The 13871-nt window shown below is 48.9% G+C and overlaps 1 protein-coding gene across 1 annotated transcript in view; it reads left to right on the top strand.

Annotated features, from left to right (window-relative positions):
• The window catches only part of Stk33 (serine/threonine kinase 33), a 72658-nt gene extending 69914 nt beyond the window's left edge, over positions 1-2744 (top strand). Inside the window, exon 13 of the mRNA XM_038345260.1 lies at positions 2556-2744. Within this exon, the coding sequence (XP_038201188.1) occupies positions 2556-2744 (189 nt within the window). The remainder of the gene's footprint in view (positions 1-2555) is intronic.
• The last annotated feature ends 11127 nt before the right edge of the window (positions 2745-13871 follow it).

Here is a 13871-nt window from a genome sequence, read left to right as displayed (position 1 = left end):
TACGATTTGGAGAAGATGTGCACTGTAAATGGACAGCATTGGCTGTGTTTTATGAGGCTGGGCTTGAGTTAACTGGGAGGCAAGGAAGTGATTTTTATTAAACCATGAGTATACACTTTTTAAAGACCACTGAAGTTTTAAATCAACTCATGTGGTTAAGGGATGTAATTTTCCTCATCTTGCTACATAAGGAAGCAGACATATCCTGCTTCTGCATCAAAAGCAACTAGACATCTTGGCTGTTTCATTTCTCCTACCACTTTTTTTTCATAAAATTCCAAAAACTACATTGAGATACTATCTTCAAAAAGAAAGTTCTAGAGCATATGGAGTTGAGTCTGAGAATGTGAAAATGTAGTGTTTCCTCCTGGTGCCTGTAGCCTCTGAGTCAGATCCGTTGAGAGTTGCAGGGGGGCCAGTTAGGTGGCCAGCGCTGTCTAATTAGGGTTTCGATTGCTGTGAAGAGATACCATGACCATGGCAACTCTTACAAAGGAAAACATTTAATTGACATGGTGGCTCAGAGCTTTGGAGGTCCAGTCCATTATCATCGTGGTGGGACATGGCAGCACGCAGGCAGATGAGGTGCTGGAGAAGGAGCTGAGAGTCCTGTATCTTGACGGCAGTAGGAAGTGGATTCAGCATCCACTGAGCGAAGCTTGAGCAAAAGAGACCTCAACGCCCGCCCCCAAAGTGACACACTTCTCTTACAAGACCACAGCTACTCCCCAAGGCCACGCACTCTCTTTGGGGGGCATTTTCCTTCAAACAACCACAGCAGGTAAAGGCTCTCCCGGCCAAATGTGATGACCCAGTTTGATCTGTGGAACTCACATGGTGGAAGGAGAGAACTGATTTCTACAAGTTGTCCTCTGACCTCCACACATGCACCGTAGCACATGTGCAGAACACAATCAATCACTTCATCAAAAATCAACAAATCAATAATGTAAATTTTTAAAAAATCACAAAAGTGGGAGACTGCAGAATGGAAGCATTCAACCAGACCCGAATGTCCATGTTGTAGTGGACACATTGGAAAGCATTTCCTTGACTACTCAGTATCCATGTAGGAATGTCCAACAGGACGAGAGCCGCATTTGGCTTCACCTTTAGCTGTTATTTGTGTGGAAAATTAGTTAAATTTTAGGAATTGAAGATCCAGAAGGATTCCATGCTCAGGGAAGCACGTGGTCCCCGGCCAGACTCCAGAGTGTCCGAGCGGTGTTTGTGCCCTGCTAATGGTGTGCATTTTCAACAAGGTGCAGGAGCTCCTGTAGCAAATGGGAAAGATTTTTCAATTTTCTGGTTTGGAAAGAATTTAGTGGCAGCAACTTGCATATTTGGAGAAGAGTAGAGGAAATGACCTTTTCCAATTCAAACTTCACACGATTTTTCCAAGGTACGGGACACTCTTAGAGTGTTCTCTGCTCAGAGCCACTCCCATAGAGTCAGACACGAGGGGCATTCTGAGGAGGCCTTCTGCAGGGGTGCCCGCAATCAACACCTCCCACATACCTCTTTCTTGAAATACAGGGACCAGAGTGTAGCTGTCTGGAAGTTTGCTGCAGCCCTAGGAACTTGTATTCATCGGACAAATGTATTAGTAGACATTTTCATAACCTAGGCAGGAAGATCAAGGAACCCCCGAGCAATTGTCTAGTGCGTGTGTGATCTTCCCCTCTTTGAAAGCAAGTCTGCCATCGCACTGTTGCACGCGTGCCCTTTCCCATGTCGTTCTGCATAGTGGAAGCTTGCTCTGACCTGCTTTGCAGGTCTCCGGGGACAGGCCCTGCTCTTCAGAACTCTCTGCTCGGCTTCACTTAATTAAAACGATCACTCTTTAAATGAGCCTAAGGTCAGAGTGAGCCCCGTCTCCCTGTGACTGCAGGATCTAGGCTGCTGTGTCCTGTCCTGCGGAGTGTGATGACCTGAGAGCACAGGTCACCTCTGACCGGTGCTTTCCTGCTGTAGCCCCACGCAGTTCTCTCGGCCACCCCCTCAATCCATTCCTACCAACACCCCTTGAAGTGAGCATTCAAATGTTGTCTTACCTCTTTGACCAGTGAGGAGTTGAGACTCACAGAAACCTACAAAGCTGCCTGCTTGACTGGTAAAAGAGGTGATCCCTGGGAAAAATGCAGGAGAGGGGTTGACGGTGTGAGGGCAGGCTGAGTGCAGCAACTCTGTACCCCTGTTACAAACAATACCCACACTGAACATGTCTGCAAGTTTGAAGAAAGGGAAAGGGACGGAGCCTTTGTGTCCAGGTGGACATCCCTGTGCAGGGACCTTTAGTGAATTTTCTTTGTCAGAGCTTTAAGCAACCCTTTGGTTTCATTACAATCTCTAAATGCCTTGGTTTTCTTGAAGGAGGTAAAAGAGCCTTTGGGGCACGCAGTGGTAACTTTACAGATTTGTCAGTGTTGCCCATGCTCTGGAGCACGCCACGGCCTCACAGTCTTGCAGGATGCTGTTGTCTCCCGCTCCCTTCCATTACTGTACATGCTTCTTAACATCTGAATATTAATCTTGGCCTTTTCTTTCATTCATAGCCCACCACTGCTGCCAAGAAGCCAGATGTAGATGGCGCTGACATGAGCTCAAACTCAACATCCAGCAAACCACTTTCTGCCGAACTCAAAGCAGAACCCGAGAAGAGCTCCGGGACTGCGAGCCAGACAGTGGCAGCTAAGGGCACCACGAAAGCCTCTTCCTTTTCACGAGGAAAGAAGAAGCTCTAGCGTTCTGCCCAATGCTGCTCAACGCAAGACCAGACCACTCCTCCAGTACTGAAGGGAGGGGACAGGAGGGGATAGCATGGCTCTGAGCTTTTAGCCTTTGGCTCTGCTTAGCCCTGCATGGGTTACACCAGTTTAAAATTGAAGCTAGTTACTAAAGCATCATAACCGCATGGGGCACTGAAGGACAGCATGGGTGTGCGTGGGGCAGGCTGCAGCTCTCGCCAGCTCCAGGTGTTCCAGGGTTAAGGGACAAGTGCTCTCAGTGCAAGCCTGGGGCCATACTTGCTCAGTTCTACTCAAATTCTTATATTTAGGCACAGTTATTTATAAGGGGAAACGAGAGGCCAAATACAGTGATGGAGGTTCTAAATGATTGTGAGCACTCAGCACTAGGAGATGTCGTTAGATGATTCCTAAGAAAATGGCCACGGCCACAGGCGATGTGGTAGAAGTGATGCAGCCCCTCGAGTGTCCTTGTGGTTCTAGTCACTGTAGATGGCTTAAGACAAGTTACTTTAAACATAGAAAAGTAGGACATTTTGTAACTGCTTGCATTGGCTTGTTGCTCTTCTCCCATCGTACTGATTAAATCAACAAGCCCCGATGTCTTCATGCATGTCATTTTATGTTAAGGAGAGGTGACTTTAGCAAGTCCTCTGAATGCTTCCCAGACAGCTAATGCTGGCCTGTTGTCTCTGTCTCCTGAGACTGGACAGGAAACATGTCATGAGCTGGTGATGGAGGTTCTCTTCCTCTGGGGTTAACAACTCTGCCACTGCAGGGTAAGCAGGGTAAGCGGATGCTTCTCTCAGCTCCCCCCCTCAAAAAAAAAAAACAAAACCCTTAAAAAGCAACTTGAATTTGTTTCATCTTTATAAAGTAATAACCCAGTTTCATCCTGTACTCTACAGGATTGTCAGTTTGTCCCCAAAAGAACCACACCCATAAGCTGACTCAGAAGCTAAAAGAGGTGCGTGCACCTCCTGTTACGAGTTCACAAGGTCCCACGGTGGTCAGTCAGGCCAGAGATCACGCTGCCACGTCACCCTCAGCTTAGTTCTTTTCTATTGCTGCGGAAAGATACCATTGCCAAGACAAGGTATGGCAGGAAGTCAGTTTGAAGCCTGTAGTTTCAGAGGGTTAGAGCCCATGATACCGAGCAAAGGCGGGGTGGCGGGAACAGCAGAGAGCTGCAACTTGATCTTCAGGAAGGAGGCAGAGAAAGAGACACTGGGAAGGGCACTAGACTTTTAAAACATCAAAGCCTGCCCCCAGTGGCCAAGTCCTCCATCAAGGCCACGCCTCCTAGCCCTTGTCAATCAGTCCCTCCAGCAGGGACTGTGGGGGCTGTTCTCCTTCAAACCAGCACACAGCAGCGCTCTGCCTGTGTCCTCTTAGTGCTTTCACAGCTCCGGTGAGGAAACCGCCATTCAAACACACCCACTGTGAATTGGGTTTTATTTAAAATTGAAGTTGATGGCTAGGGAAATGACTTCTTTGGCAAGGTGCATGTCACACAAACGTGGAGACCTGAGCTCAGATTCGCTGTACCCACCTTCAAAACAAAACAAAACAGAACAAAACAGGTACACAAACCTGCCATGCCCGTGCTGGAGAGATGAGAGCAGGCGGGCTCCGGGCTCGCTGGCCAGCCAGCCTAGCCAGCGTGGGGAGAAGAGGCCACTGTGGGACCTTGCCTGGTAGAGGGCTAGCAGGATGGCTCAGTTGATAAAGGTGCTGCCGCCCAAATTGATAACCTGATTTCAACATTCCACACTGCAGAAGTCTGTCCTCTGATCCCCTGACCAATGTGTCATTGTATGCCCCCCACACATATGCACACACATGCACGTACACACATACACACACACACACACACACACACACACACACACACACTAAATTAACTAACTTCAAAAGCCAAACTGTGACCTGACATGGTGGTACATGTCTTTAATACTAGCATTTGGGAGGCAGAAGCAGGTGAGTTTCTGTGAGTTTGAGGCCAGCCTGATCTTCAAAGTGAGTTCCAGGACAGCCAGGGTTTTACAGAGAGACCCCATCTCAAACAAACAAACAAAAAGAGAAAAATAAAATAATAACAAAACCAACAAACAAAATGAAGGGAAGAACAATTGAAAAGGACACCCAATGTCAACCTTGACTTAGCTTTAGCTTCTTCAAGCGCTTTGCTTTGGCGGTTGTATTTGCACTCCTACGGGAGCCCATACACCGTTTCCTGAGCTTGCGGTGTCAGGTTTGCTGAGGTAGCCTTTGAGGAACGAACTTGCCCACCCTGGAGGACCTTGGCTTCACAGCTCAGGGGATGGCTCTTCCTGGGGAATTCTCTAGAAGTAGAGAGCAATGCTGCATACCTCCCCCTGATGGGAAGAGCCGGGGACCTGGGGGTATCTGGAGGGCCAGCTGTCAGTTGGTCTCCCTGTAGGAAAGAGCAAATTTGATTCTGCCCAGTGTGTTCGTATCTTTTCCCATCACACAGCAGGCAAGGCTGGTGGTATCCTTCCTGTCGTAACATACATTCTGTGAGCCCCCTAACAGCAGAAGCTAGCCTATCAAACACCTCCGTCTGACTCACGTGGAACATTGAGATAGAGTGTAGCGCATTCTTTTGAGAGAGTCTGCATTCTATTTATTTATATATATGCGTGGAAGCCATGTAGACCAGGCCATCTGCGTTCTTAGTTTCCAGTGATGGGCCTGTTGCATGTCTGAGTGCCATGGCCTTTCTGTCTGCATTTGCCTCCGCGATTGTGGACAAGCAGTTCCTTCATGTCCTACAGGTTTCCCGCAACCAGTAGGCCACCTCTCAGGATCAACATCAACCTCTTGGATACCTCCTGGGCACTGTGGCATGGAGAACTCAATTTGGTTGTCACCTGGAGGGGCACCCTCGGCCTAGGGACAGTACAGAACGTGTGTGATTTCCTGGAGAGCAGATACTGACCATTGCTCCCCCTTGAATGTCATCTCGGGGTGGAGACGAGCAGAGAGGAATGCAGGCCTGGAGCTGGGGGCTGGTGCAGCCCAGAGAGGAAGCTGCTGTCAGAGAAGGGGCTTAGGAAAGAGGGACATGGGAGAGCGGGTCGTCTATGAAACCAGATGCCAGCAAGTGACTGTGTCAAGCCCGGAAGCAGATGTCAGAGGTTGGAACACTGCTCAAGGACAGTGTGTCCTCTGGGCCAGGTGATTTCAGATGAGCCCTCTCCACAGCCTGTTCACAAGTAAAACCAGACAGGCCAAAGAGACAAAGAACAGGCAAACAGAAGCTGAGAGAAACTGGGTTTTAAGAGCTAGTCACAAAATGGGCCTTGGTTTCTTATTGGAAATGTTGGGAGGGGGCAGCGTGTTAAAAAAAAAAAAAGCACTATGTGCTTATCATAGAAATACTTTGTTTAAATAATTCTATTTGACTCTAAAATGTAAGTTCCAGGTTGGACAGACCAAAGCCAGTCAGTCTTGAAAATGAAGCTTTTTAAATTCCGGCCCTGCTGCTGGAACAGACAATAAAGGCTTTGTTCAAACAGGTATTCCCAGCAGGAAGCCTTGCTTTGAAATTGGCCAGAGCAGTTGTCTTATAAAGGCTGCACTTGGCTGGAGGCCAAGAAGCTGTGGCCTCTGGGAAATGACCCTGGGCTGGTGTTGCGGTTTGAATAGGAAATATCCCTCAAGTGACAAGTGTTTGAACCTTTGGGTCCTCGGCTACCGGTGCTGTTTGTTGTAGCATCTTTAGGTTGTGAAGCCTTGCTGCAGGAAGTGGGTCACTCAGGGCAGGTCTCCTCCTGTTGGACTGCAGAGGCAGGCTGTCAAGTCAGTCTCCCTTCCCTGCCACACACTGTCCCTTGCTCTGGTGGTTGGTCTTTTCTTGAGCTGTTCGCCAGGAGCCAGAATAAGCCTCCTCTTTCTTTCTTATCAGGTATTTTGTCAGAGAAGAAGGAAGGTCACTAAACAGTTGGATGTCCTCTGCCTGTCCTTCCAAAATGTCCTCCCTGCTTTGCCATCTCCGCTGACTTTTAGGGACAGCAGTGTTGGGCTCCCCTGCCCCCTGAATTGTAGGAGTCAACAAGTCAGAGGGAGGGTGTTTGGAGATCCAGACATTGGTACCTCTCCTACCCCTGCCTATGTCCCTCCTGTGGGGCTTTGTCTGCGTCTCTTTTGATGGTCCAGGCCCCTCCTGGCACCCTCTTACAGGCAAGCTTCTGGTGGGTGCTCTCAGGGCGAGGCCAGTGCCCTGAACTGGGGATGCAGCTTTCCCAGTCCTTCATAAAGCAACTGCTCCCCCAGCATTCTTCCCATTCAAGTGCACGTCCACCTTCTGGGACCCAACACTCTGCCCTTGTTCACCCTCAGTAGTCTTGACCTAGGACAGTTTATCCCTGGTTGCCAGGCTCCTACCAAATTACAGGAAAGTGGGAAGCACAAAGCCCAAATGAGTTCCTCCTGAAGACATGATGTACCTGGGTAGCCACAGGGGTTGGAGGAGGGACACAGGGGTGCTGTCGCCAGAGTTGGAGCCAGGCCAGTGAATCTGAGGTCTAAAATGGCCTAGATGCTAGATTCCATATTTATGTGCACATATACATATGCACTCATACAAATGTGTACGCGTGTGTGTGCGCGCGCGCGAGCACACACACACACACACACACACACACACACACACACACACAGCCCTTATGGGTGTGCACTGCCCCTCAGAGAGACTCCAGGAGACCTGCAGTGAGACAGACGCCTGGGCTGGGCTTCACCAGCTCTCTTTCTCTGAGCACTAAAATCCCCTTACAAAAGCCTTTTCAACTAAAACACCACATTCAAAAGGCCTCCCATAATTCAGATTTCCTCTTCAGAATCATATTTTCTGAGCGAGCCAGTTTTGAACTGATTTTGATTTCCGTGCTGCGTATTGTTACCACTTAATTCTCGTTGGTGAGCCAATTTTCTTTGGCTTTGTTCTTCAAACGAAAGCCACATTGAGTGGCTGTCTTGCGTTTGTGTGTGACTCACTATGCCAGTTCTCCACATTTCCCTAAGTCCTCCAGCGGCATAGGCAAGGTGGGTCCCCCCCACCTCTGCCCGATGGGTCAGCCTCACTTTAAATAGCAGCACAAAGCAGAAAGTGGGATACTAGGAGGATACCTAGCCTCCTTTCCCAGCACTGTGCTGCCCAGAGCGATACCAAACATATAAGCCAGACCCTGGGGAAAGGGTGAAGTCTTCAGAGGTCCCCCCCAAACACAGTAGGTTCTGTCCTGGCCCGGAGGCTGACCTCAGGGGTAACCCAACCGTCAGTGCAGACATCTCCGCTTGGGGTAGTTAACCATGCTAACTTGGGGAGGTGGCTAGGTGGTTAAGAGCCCACAGTTAAGGTGGGTCTTCACACACCTCAGTTAGCCTAATCTAGACAGTCCTCACAGGTATGCCCGGAGCTGTTACCCTAGTGATTCTAGATTCTGTCAAGTTGACAACCAATATTAACCCTCACACTTGCCATCTGTCACCTGCACAACGGGAGCCATGGCGGTATCTACTTCCCAGAATTGTTATGAGGGCCAAATACCATGAGGATAAATGAGTAGCTCCTGAGGATGGGAGAGATACTAACGGGTACACACTGGTCTTGCTCAGGACCTGGGTTTGATTCCCAACACCCATGACTGGTGACTCACAATTGCTGCAACTGCAATTCACAGACACAGGCACATAATATTTTTAAATCTTAAAAAAAAAGAATTACTTAGGGGATTAGTAAACACGTTTCTGGGTATGTCTGGGGCCATCTCCAGAGATAGGTTCACTCACAAGTGCTCTGACCTAGCGAATGGATTGGTTCTCCAGTGGATTCGAACTCTGTCATTACTGAGTGATGAAAGGTAGGAGATGGAGTTTAGGGGGAGGAGGTAGGCGCAGAGCAGTCCATGGTGGCTGTGCCTTTTTGTACACAATGCCATGGGTCTTGCATTGGTGAATAGCCATCACATTGCTCTTTTGATGTTAGCGGCCTGCCCTGTTCTGAAAGGCCCTCCAGAGTCAGCATGTAATAGCAGCGGTGGCAGGCCCCGAACCTGGCACTCTGCATGCATTAGCTCTTAACTTTCAATGACCTGCAAAGTTTGTGCAACTGTAATCATCTCCACAGAGGAACAACCAACACACAGAGAGAGTTAGAAGTTTCTTTAAGACCACACACTTATGAAATGTTACCTACCTACAGGGATGGTTCATAAATGCCTCTGCTCCCTGGCTCTCTGCTGTCCCCTTGGTCAGGGGCACTCATGGTGTCTGCACCTCATGGCCATTTATGGTACAAGATAGAGGTGTCTGCTGGAGGGGCAGCTGCAGCTGCACAATGGCAGTGCCTCCTGGTGCTGCCCATCCCTCTGCTGCGGTCCATTCTTCGACCCCAGGTGAAGAAAGGCACTTCTTACCAACTATCCTCCTTGCTAGTTTAGAACCTTGAGAGAAAAAGCCTTCCAGACACAAAACTCCCGAATCACTGAAGTGGATATTTTCTTCCAATGGATGCTAGCCTCAATTCTTTTCCCCCAACAGTACAGAACTTCATTTGAGACCTTAAGCTCTCGGGCCACTTCGATTTCATGTCAGCTTTCTACTCACTGGCTCCTGACCAAGGACATTACTGAGTCCCCATTTTATGTTAAATCTTTTCAGGAGTGCCTTACCTACAGGCATATTAGTTGCTGGCAGGGTAGTAACAAGAGTGGCCATTTTTTACATACTCCTAATGCAAAGTGACCAGGCTCTGTGGAAACAACATAAATGACAGATGATATTTACTAAGTCAAACTGAGTTGTCAGGCAAGCATGAGGACCCGAGTTCGGATCCCCATTATCCATTTGAGAACTATGCATGATGCCATGCATCTGTAAACTCAGTTCTGGGCAGGCAAGACAAGGGGATCCCCAGAGCTTGCTAGCTAGCTAGTCCAGTCAATCAATGACCTCTGAGCTCAGTGAAGGACGCTGTTTCAAACAATCAGATTGAGAATGGTAGAAGAAAGACAGCTGAAGTCAACCCTTTGCTTAGACATGAAGGTGCACACATGTGCACATATATAAATAAACATGAAGCATATATGAACATAAAATACACACAAAAGTAAATCAGAAAATAGTAGACCATATCTTTTTTTCCTAAACCCAAATTTGCAGACTGGGTCCTATCTGAATGTTTGCTCCTGTCCTATGAATTCCCACCTGTGGGACTTGCTTCCTGGGATGGGAGCTGCCTTTCTCCAGAGGCAGATGAATGCCACCCTGGAGTCACACAGGTGAGCAAGTTGTTCCTCTGCTGCCACCTGGCCTCTGACACGACCGTAGTGGCAGCTCTCTCCTGTGCAGACACTCCTGCACTCTTGGACTCTTCCTCGGACATTTTCCAACCTTTTCTAATGTGTCTGCCCACCATGTCTCTGTTGAGTGGCCCCTCGTACTCCCGTCAACACTGATCTGTGGCAGCCAGGCTCACCGAGAACACATCCCTGAAGCGTGACTATTTTCCTATCTGTGCCCTTTGGCAGACTCCCTGTGACCACTAAAGGGCCTTTTTACAGTGTCGTGCCTGTGAGTGTTGCCCTGCCTGGTTGGATCTGAGTCACAGAGCCCTGAGATTACCCAGGAAGACAGACTCGTTTTCCTTAAGTGTCTGTCTTGCTAATTATGCGAGGAAATATATGGAGAGAGAAGAAGGCACAGGCAGAATTAATAGACGGCCTGCCAGAGAACTCATTAGCAGGCCTGCTACTGTGAAGGGATGGTCGGAAACAGGAAAGGCTTGCAAGCTCCAATGGCACCTGTCCCGGGTCCTCAGCAGGACAAGCGGGGTATCCTCTACATATGTGCATCCTCACCCATAGACACTGGGAGGCACTTGATATCTGTGCCTGAATCTGGTGACTCTGAGCCCTCTCTCTTGTCACTAGTGGGAGATCCTCGGTGCCACCCAAAATAGTCCAGAGAGTCCCATGTGACCACACAGCCTTGTTCACCTGCTGGGCTGGGCTTTGCCTAGGCAGAGGCTCAGTGTGACCATCTCAACAAAGTGTGGCTTCTGATGTCCTTGTCCCTTGTTCTTCTACTACCAGCGCTTCAGCTTTCTGTGCAGGCTCTGATGGGCCATTAACCTTGAGGTTCAAAGCTGCCATGTGTCCTAAGTGATGAGAGTCAGGCCCCATCTGACACAGCATGATGCAGCAGCCTGGGTCCTCAGATACTCTCTCATCCTCTGTGTGCCCCCAGCTTCCTGCCTTCTGGCTCCTGCTGGAGGGTCTAACATTTGCACTCCACGATATACACATGTGAGCACGTGCTTGTTCAGCTGCCTGCCGTCACTGCTGTGAGGGACTTCCGTGAACTCTCATCTTCCCAGATACAGTTTCTGCGGCTCCTCTGAGATTTCTGTAACCACCAGAGTTCCTGGTCGAAAGAGCACCCCAAGCTCACTCCATGGGGTCTTCCTGGAATATTCCATAGGTGTCTGGTTCACTGCAGAAGGAAGCAAAACTGTACTTGCTCCTCTGGGAGCCTTGAAATCTTTAAGTGCCTCCGGTACAGGGATTGTATTGGGGCTTGCGTTCCCCCACCCCTCCTAACTCTGACCCCTAAGCCCAAGGCCCACACATCTGCTTCTACTTCTCAGAACAAAGAATTTGCAGAGAAGTAAGCCGTGCACAATTTGCTGCTGGCAGTGGGTATGAACTCCTTGGATCCCATTAAAGAATAGAAGCTTAAGCACATTATAAAGCAATTTTCTGTGAACTTGAAAATCATCTAGTAGTTCTATTATTTTTACCTTGATGATGTATTGTTAGTTCCTTAAGTAACACAAATTCAGAGTCTATCACGAATAATGAGTTTCTGTATAAGCAGTCGGGGAGGGAGTGGGGAGGAACGAACACCTTGGAAAGTGAAGACCTGCCTTCAATGCTCACGGTTCTAGAAGTATACCCTGGGACCCCTGTCATTGCATGTCAGCATCGCTGCATGTTTCAGGGTTAACTGATAAGCAGCCAAAGAGATAATGATGGAGCTAAATTAATAGTAGTCTTTAATTCAAAGGTAGAATAGCAATAGCAGCCAATTAAAGCCATTGCAGCTCAGGATAGCAACCCTTCGCACCCCACAAATGGGCATTTATAGGGAGCCCCACCATGCCCTAGTGCTATCAGATGTCTTAGGAAGGCTTGGCAGCGTAGTCTTCCATAAGCTCTGGGAGCACAGGGCATCTAGTCTGGTTTATATAGTGGGGATGTTATTTGTCAAAACTCTTCCTAGAGGTCCACAGAAACCTAAGGCTAGATCTACCGATGACCCTGCTGTTCCACATTTGGGTATTGTTGCGAAGATCTCCAGTCTATTGCATCACGGGGCTCCTGGCACATCCGTGCTTACTGCAGCTCTGCTCACAACTGCTGAATTGTGGAGCCAACCCAGAGGTCCATCAACAGCGGACGGGCCAAGACAGTGCGGCATATATGCACAATAGAAACTTCCAGCCATAAGGAAGAATGAAGCTGATTCATTTGCAGGAAAATGGCTGCAACCGGAGACCATCATATTAAGCTAATTAAGCCAGACTCAGAAAGACAAATATTGCATGTTTTCTCTCATTTGTGGATCCTAGATTTTATATAGATATGTAAAGCCATGCATGGGCATATGGCATGACAGAGAAAGGAAAGTGTGTAGGGGAACAGAGGGGACTAACAGGAGGAGGGGGTTGAAGGAGGGGGTAGGGGCAGACATGGGGGATATGCTTAAAGCACATTGTAATCTTATATGAAAATGTCCTTATATCACCCAGTGTCTGCACACTAAAAAAAAACAGAACAATTAAAAATAAAAATAATAACAAAAAAACTTCTAAAAAGGAACCATGCTTCTTGCAAAATACCATATATGGGTCCCTAGGTTCAACAGGCTGGGAGGCTGTTGAAGGAGATGGGGGTGCAGTAATGGGGTGGGGGATAATGTGTCCTCTGCTGTGAGGCAAGAAGCAGACAGGAATGCCTTAGCTAGGAGACCTCTGCATAAAGACCTGATCCGGGTCAGATGTTTGTGTTTCTACAAAGATCCTTGTTGTAGCCTCAACCCCCATTGTGACTCTGCCTGGAAGCAGGGAAATTACAAAGATCATTAAGCTTAAGAGCCGTCATAAGTATGAGGGCCTGGCCCAGCAACTGTCATAAAAGGAGACACTAGGACCAGTGACATGGCTCAGCTAGCGAAGGCGCAAGCCGGTGACCCGAGTTCAATCCTTGGGATCTCCACACTGAGAGGAAAGAGCCAACTCTTGCCAACTGTCCCCTGATCTTCACACTCACACTGCGGCATTGACACAGCACTCACACACACACACACACACACACACACACACACACACACACACACACACACACTTTTAAAAGAAGAGGTCCTAGAGAGGACTCTCCTGGGTGCTCGTAGGCTCCCTATCCAGACCACAAGAAAGCAGCTGGCTACTAACCAGGAAGAGGCCCTGCAGAAACACAGCCTGTGGGCCCGCGGCCTTGGGCTTTTAGAGCTGAGAGGATATGGGTGCACATGGTTTGGCCACAAGTGTGGTATTCCACTCAAACCCCTGAGCTGATGAAGGCAGTCTTCTGCGTCTAACCTGCCTCATAAAAGGCCCAGGTTCAAGGGGCTTGTGGAGAAAGCATGGACGGGCTGCAGGGAGGGGAACTTAGCTTTGAGAGTTGGGCAGTTTAGGAAGACCCCAGGGAGGTGAGGGGTGGGTGAGCCACATGGAGTGAAGCAGTAGAGAGTCATGGGCTGTCTGACAGTGGTGGTGGCGGCAGCAAGGGCCCCAGTGGACAGCCAGAGTTGCTCACAAGGACGTTAGGTCATGAGAGCCTTTGCCAATCATATACCAGGGTGTTGACAAGGAGACCCCCCAGAGGAAGGAGCTAGGGAAGGCAGGCTAGCTATCATAGCTAAGAGCTGGGGAGTAAGTGGTAAGCGTGGGGTGTTCAGGTCAGAGAGAGCAGCCACGGACTCATCTTCAGGAACCACCCCCTGGAAGGCCACCATCAGTCATATTCTTTGGGGCTTTCTCAGTTCTTTAGCCCTCAGCTT

The sequence above is a fragment of the Arvicola amphibius genome, chromosome 1, assembly GCF_903992535.2.
Source record: "Arvicola amphibius chromosome 1, mArvAmp1.2, whole genome shotgun sequence".
Lineage (NCBI taxonomy): Eukaryota > Metazoa > Chordata > Mammalia > Rodentia > Cricetidae > Arvicola > Arvicola amphibius.
The sequence above is the reverse complement of the archived record's forward strand: the minus strand, read 5'-3'. Positions and strand labels throughout refer to the sequence as shown.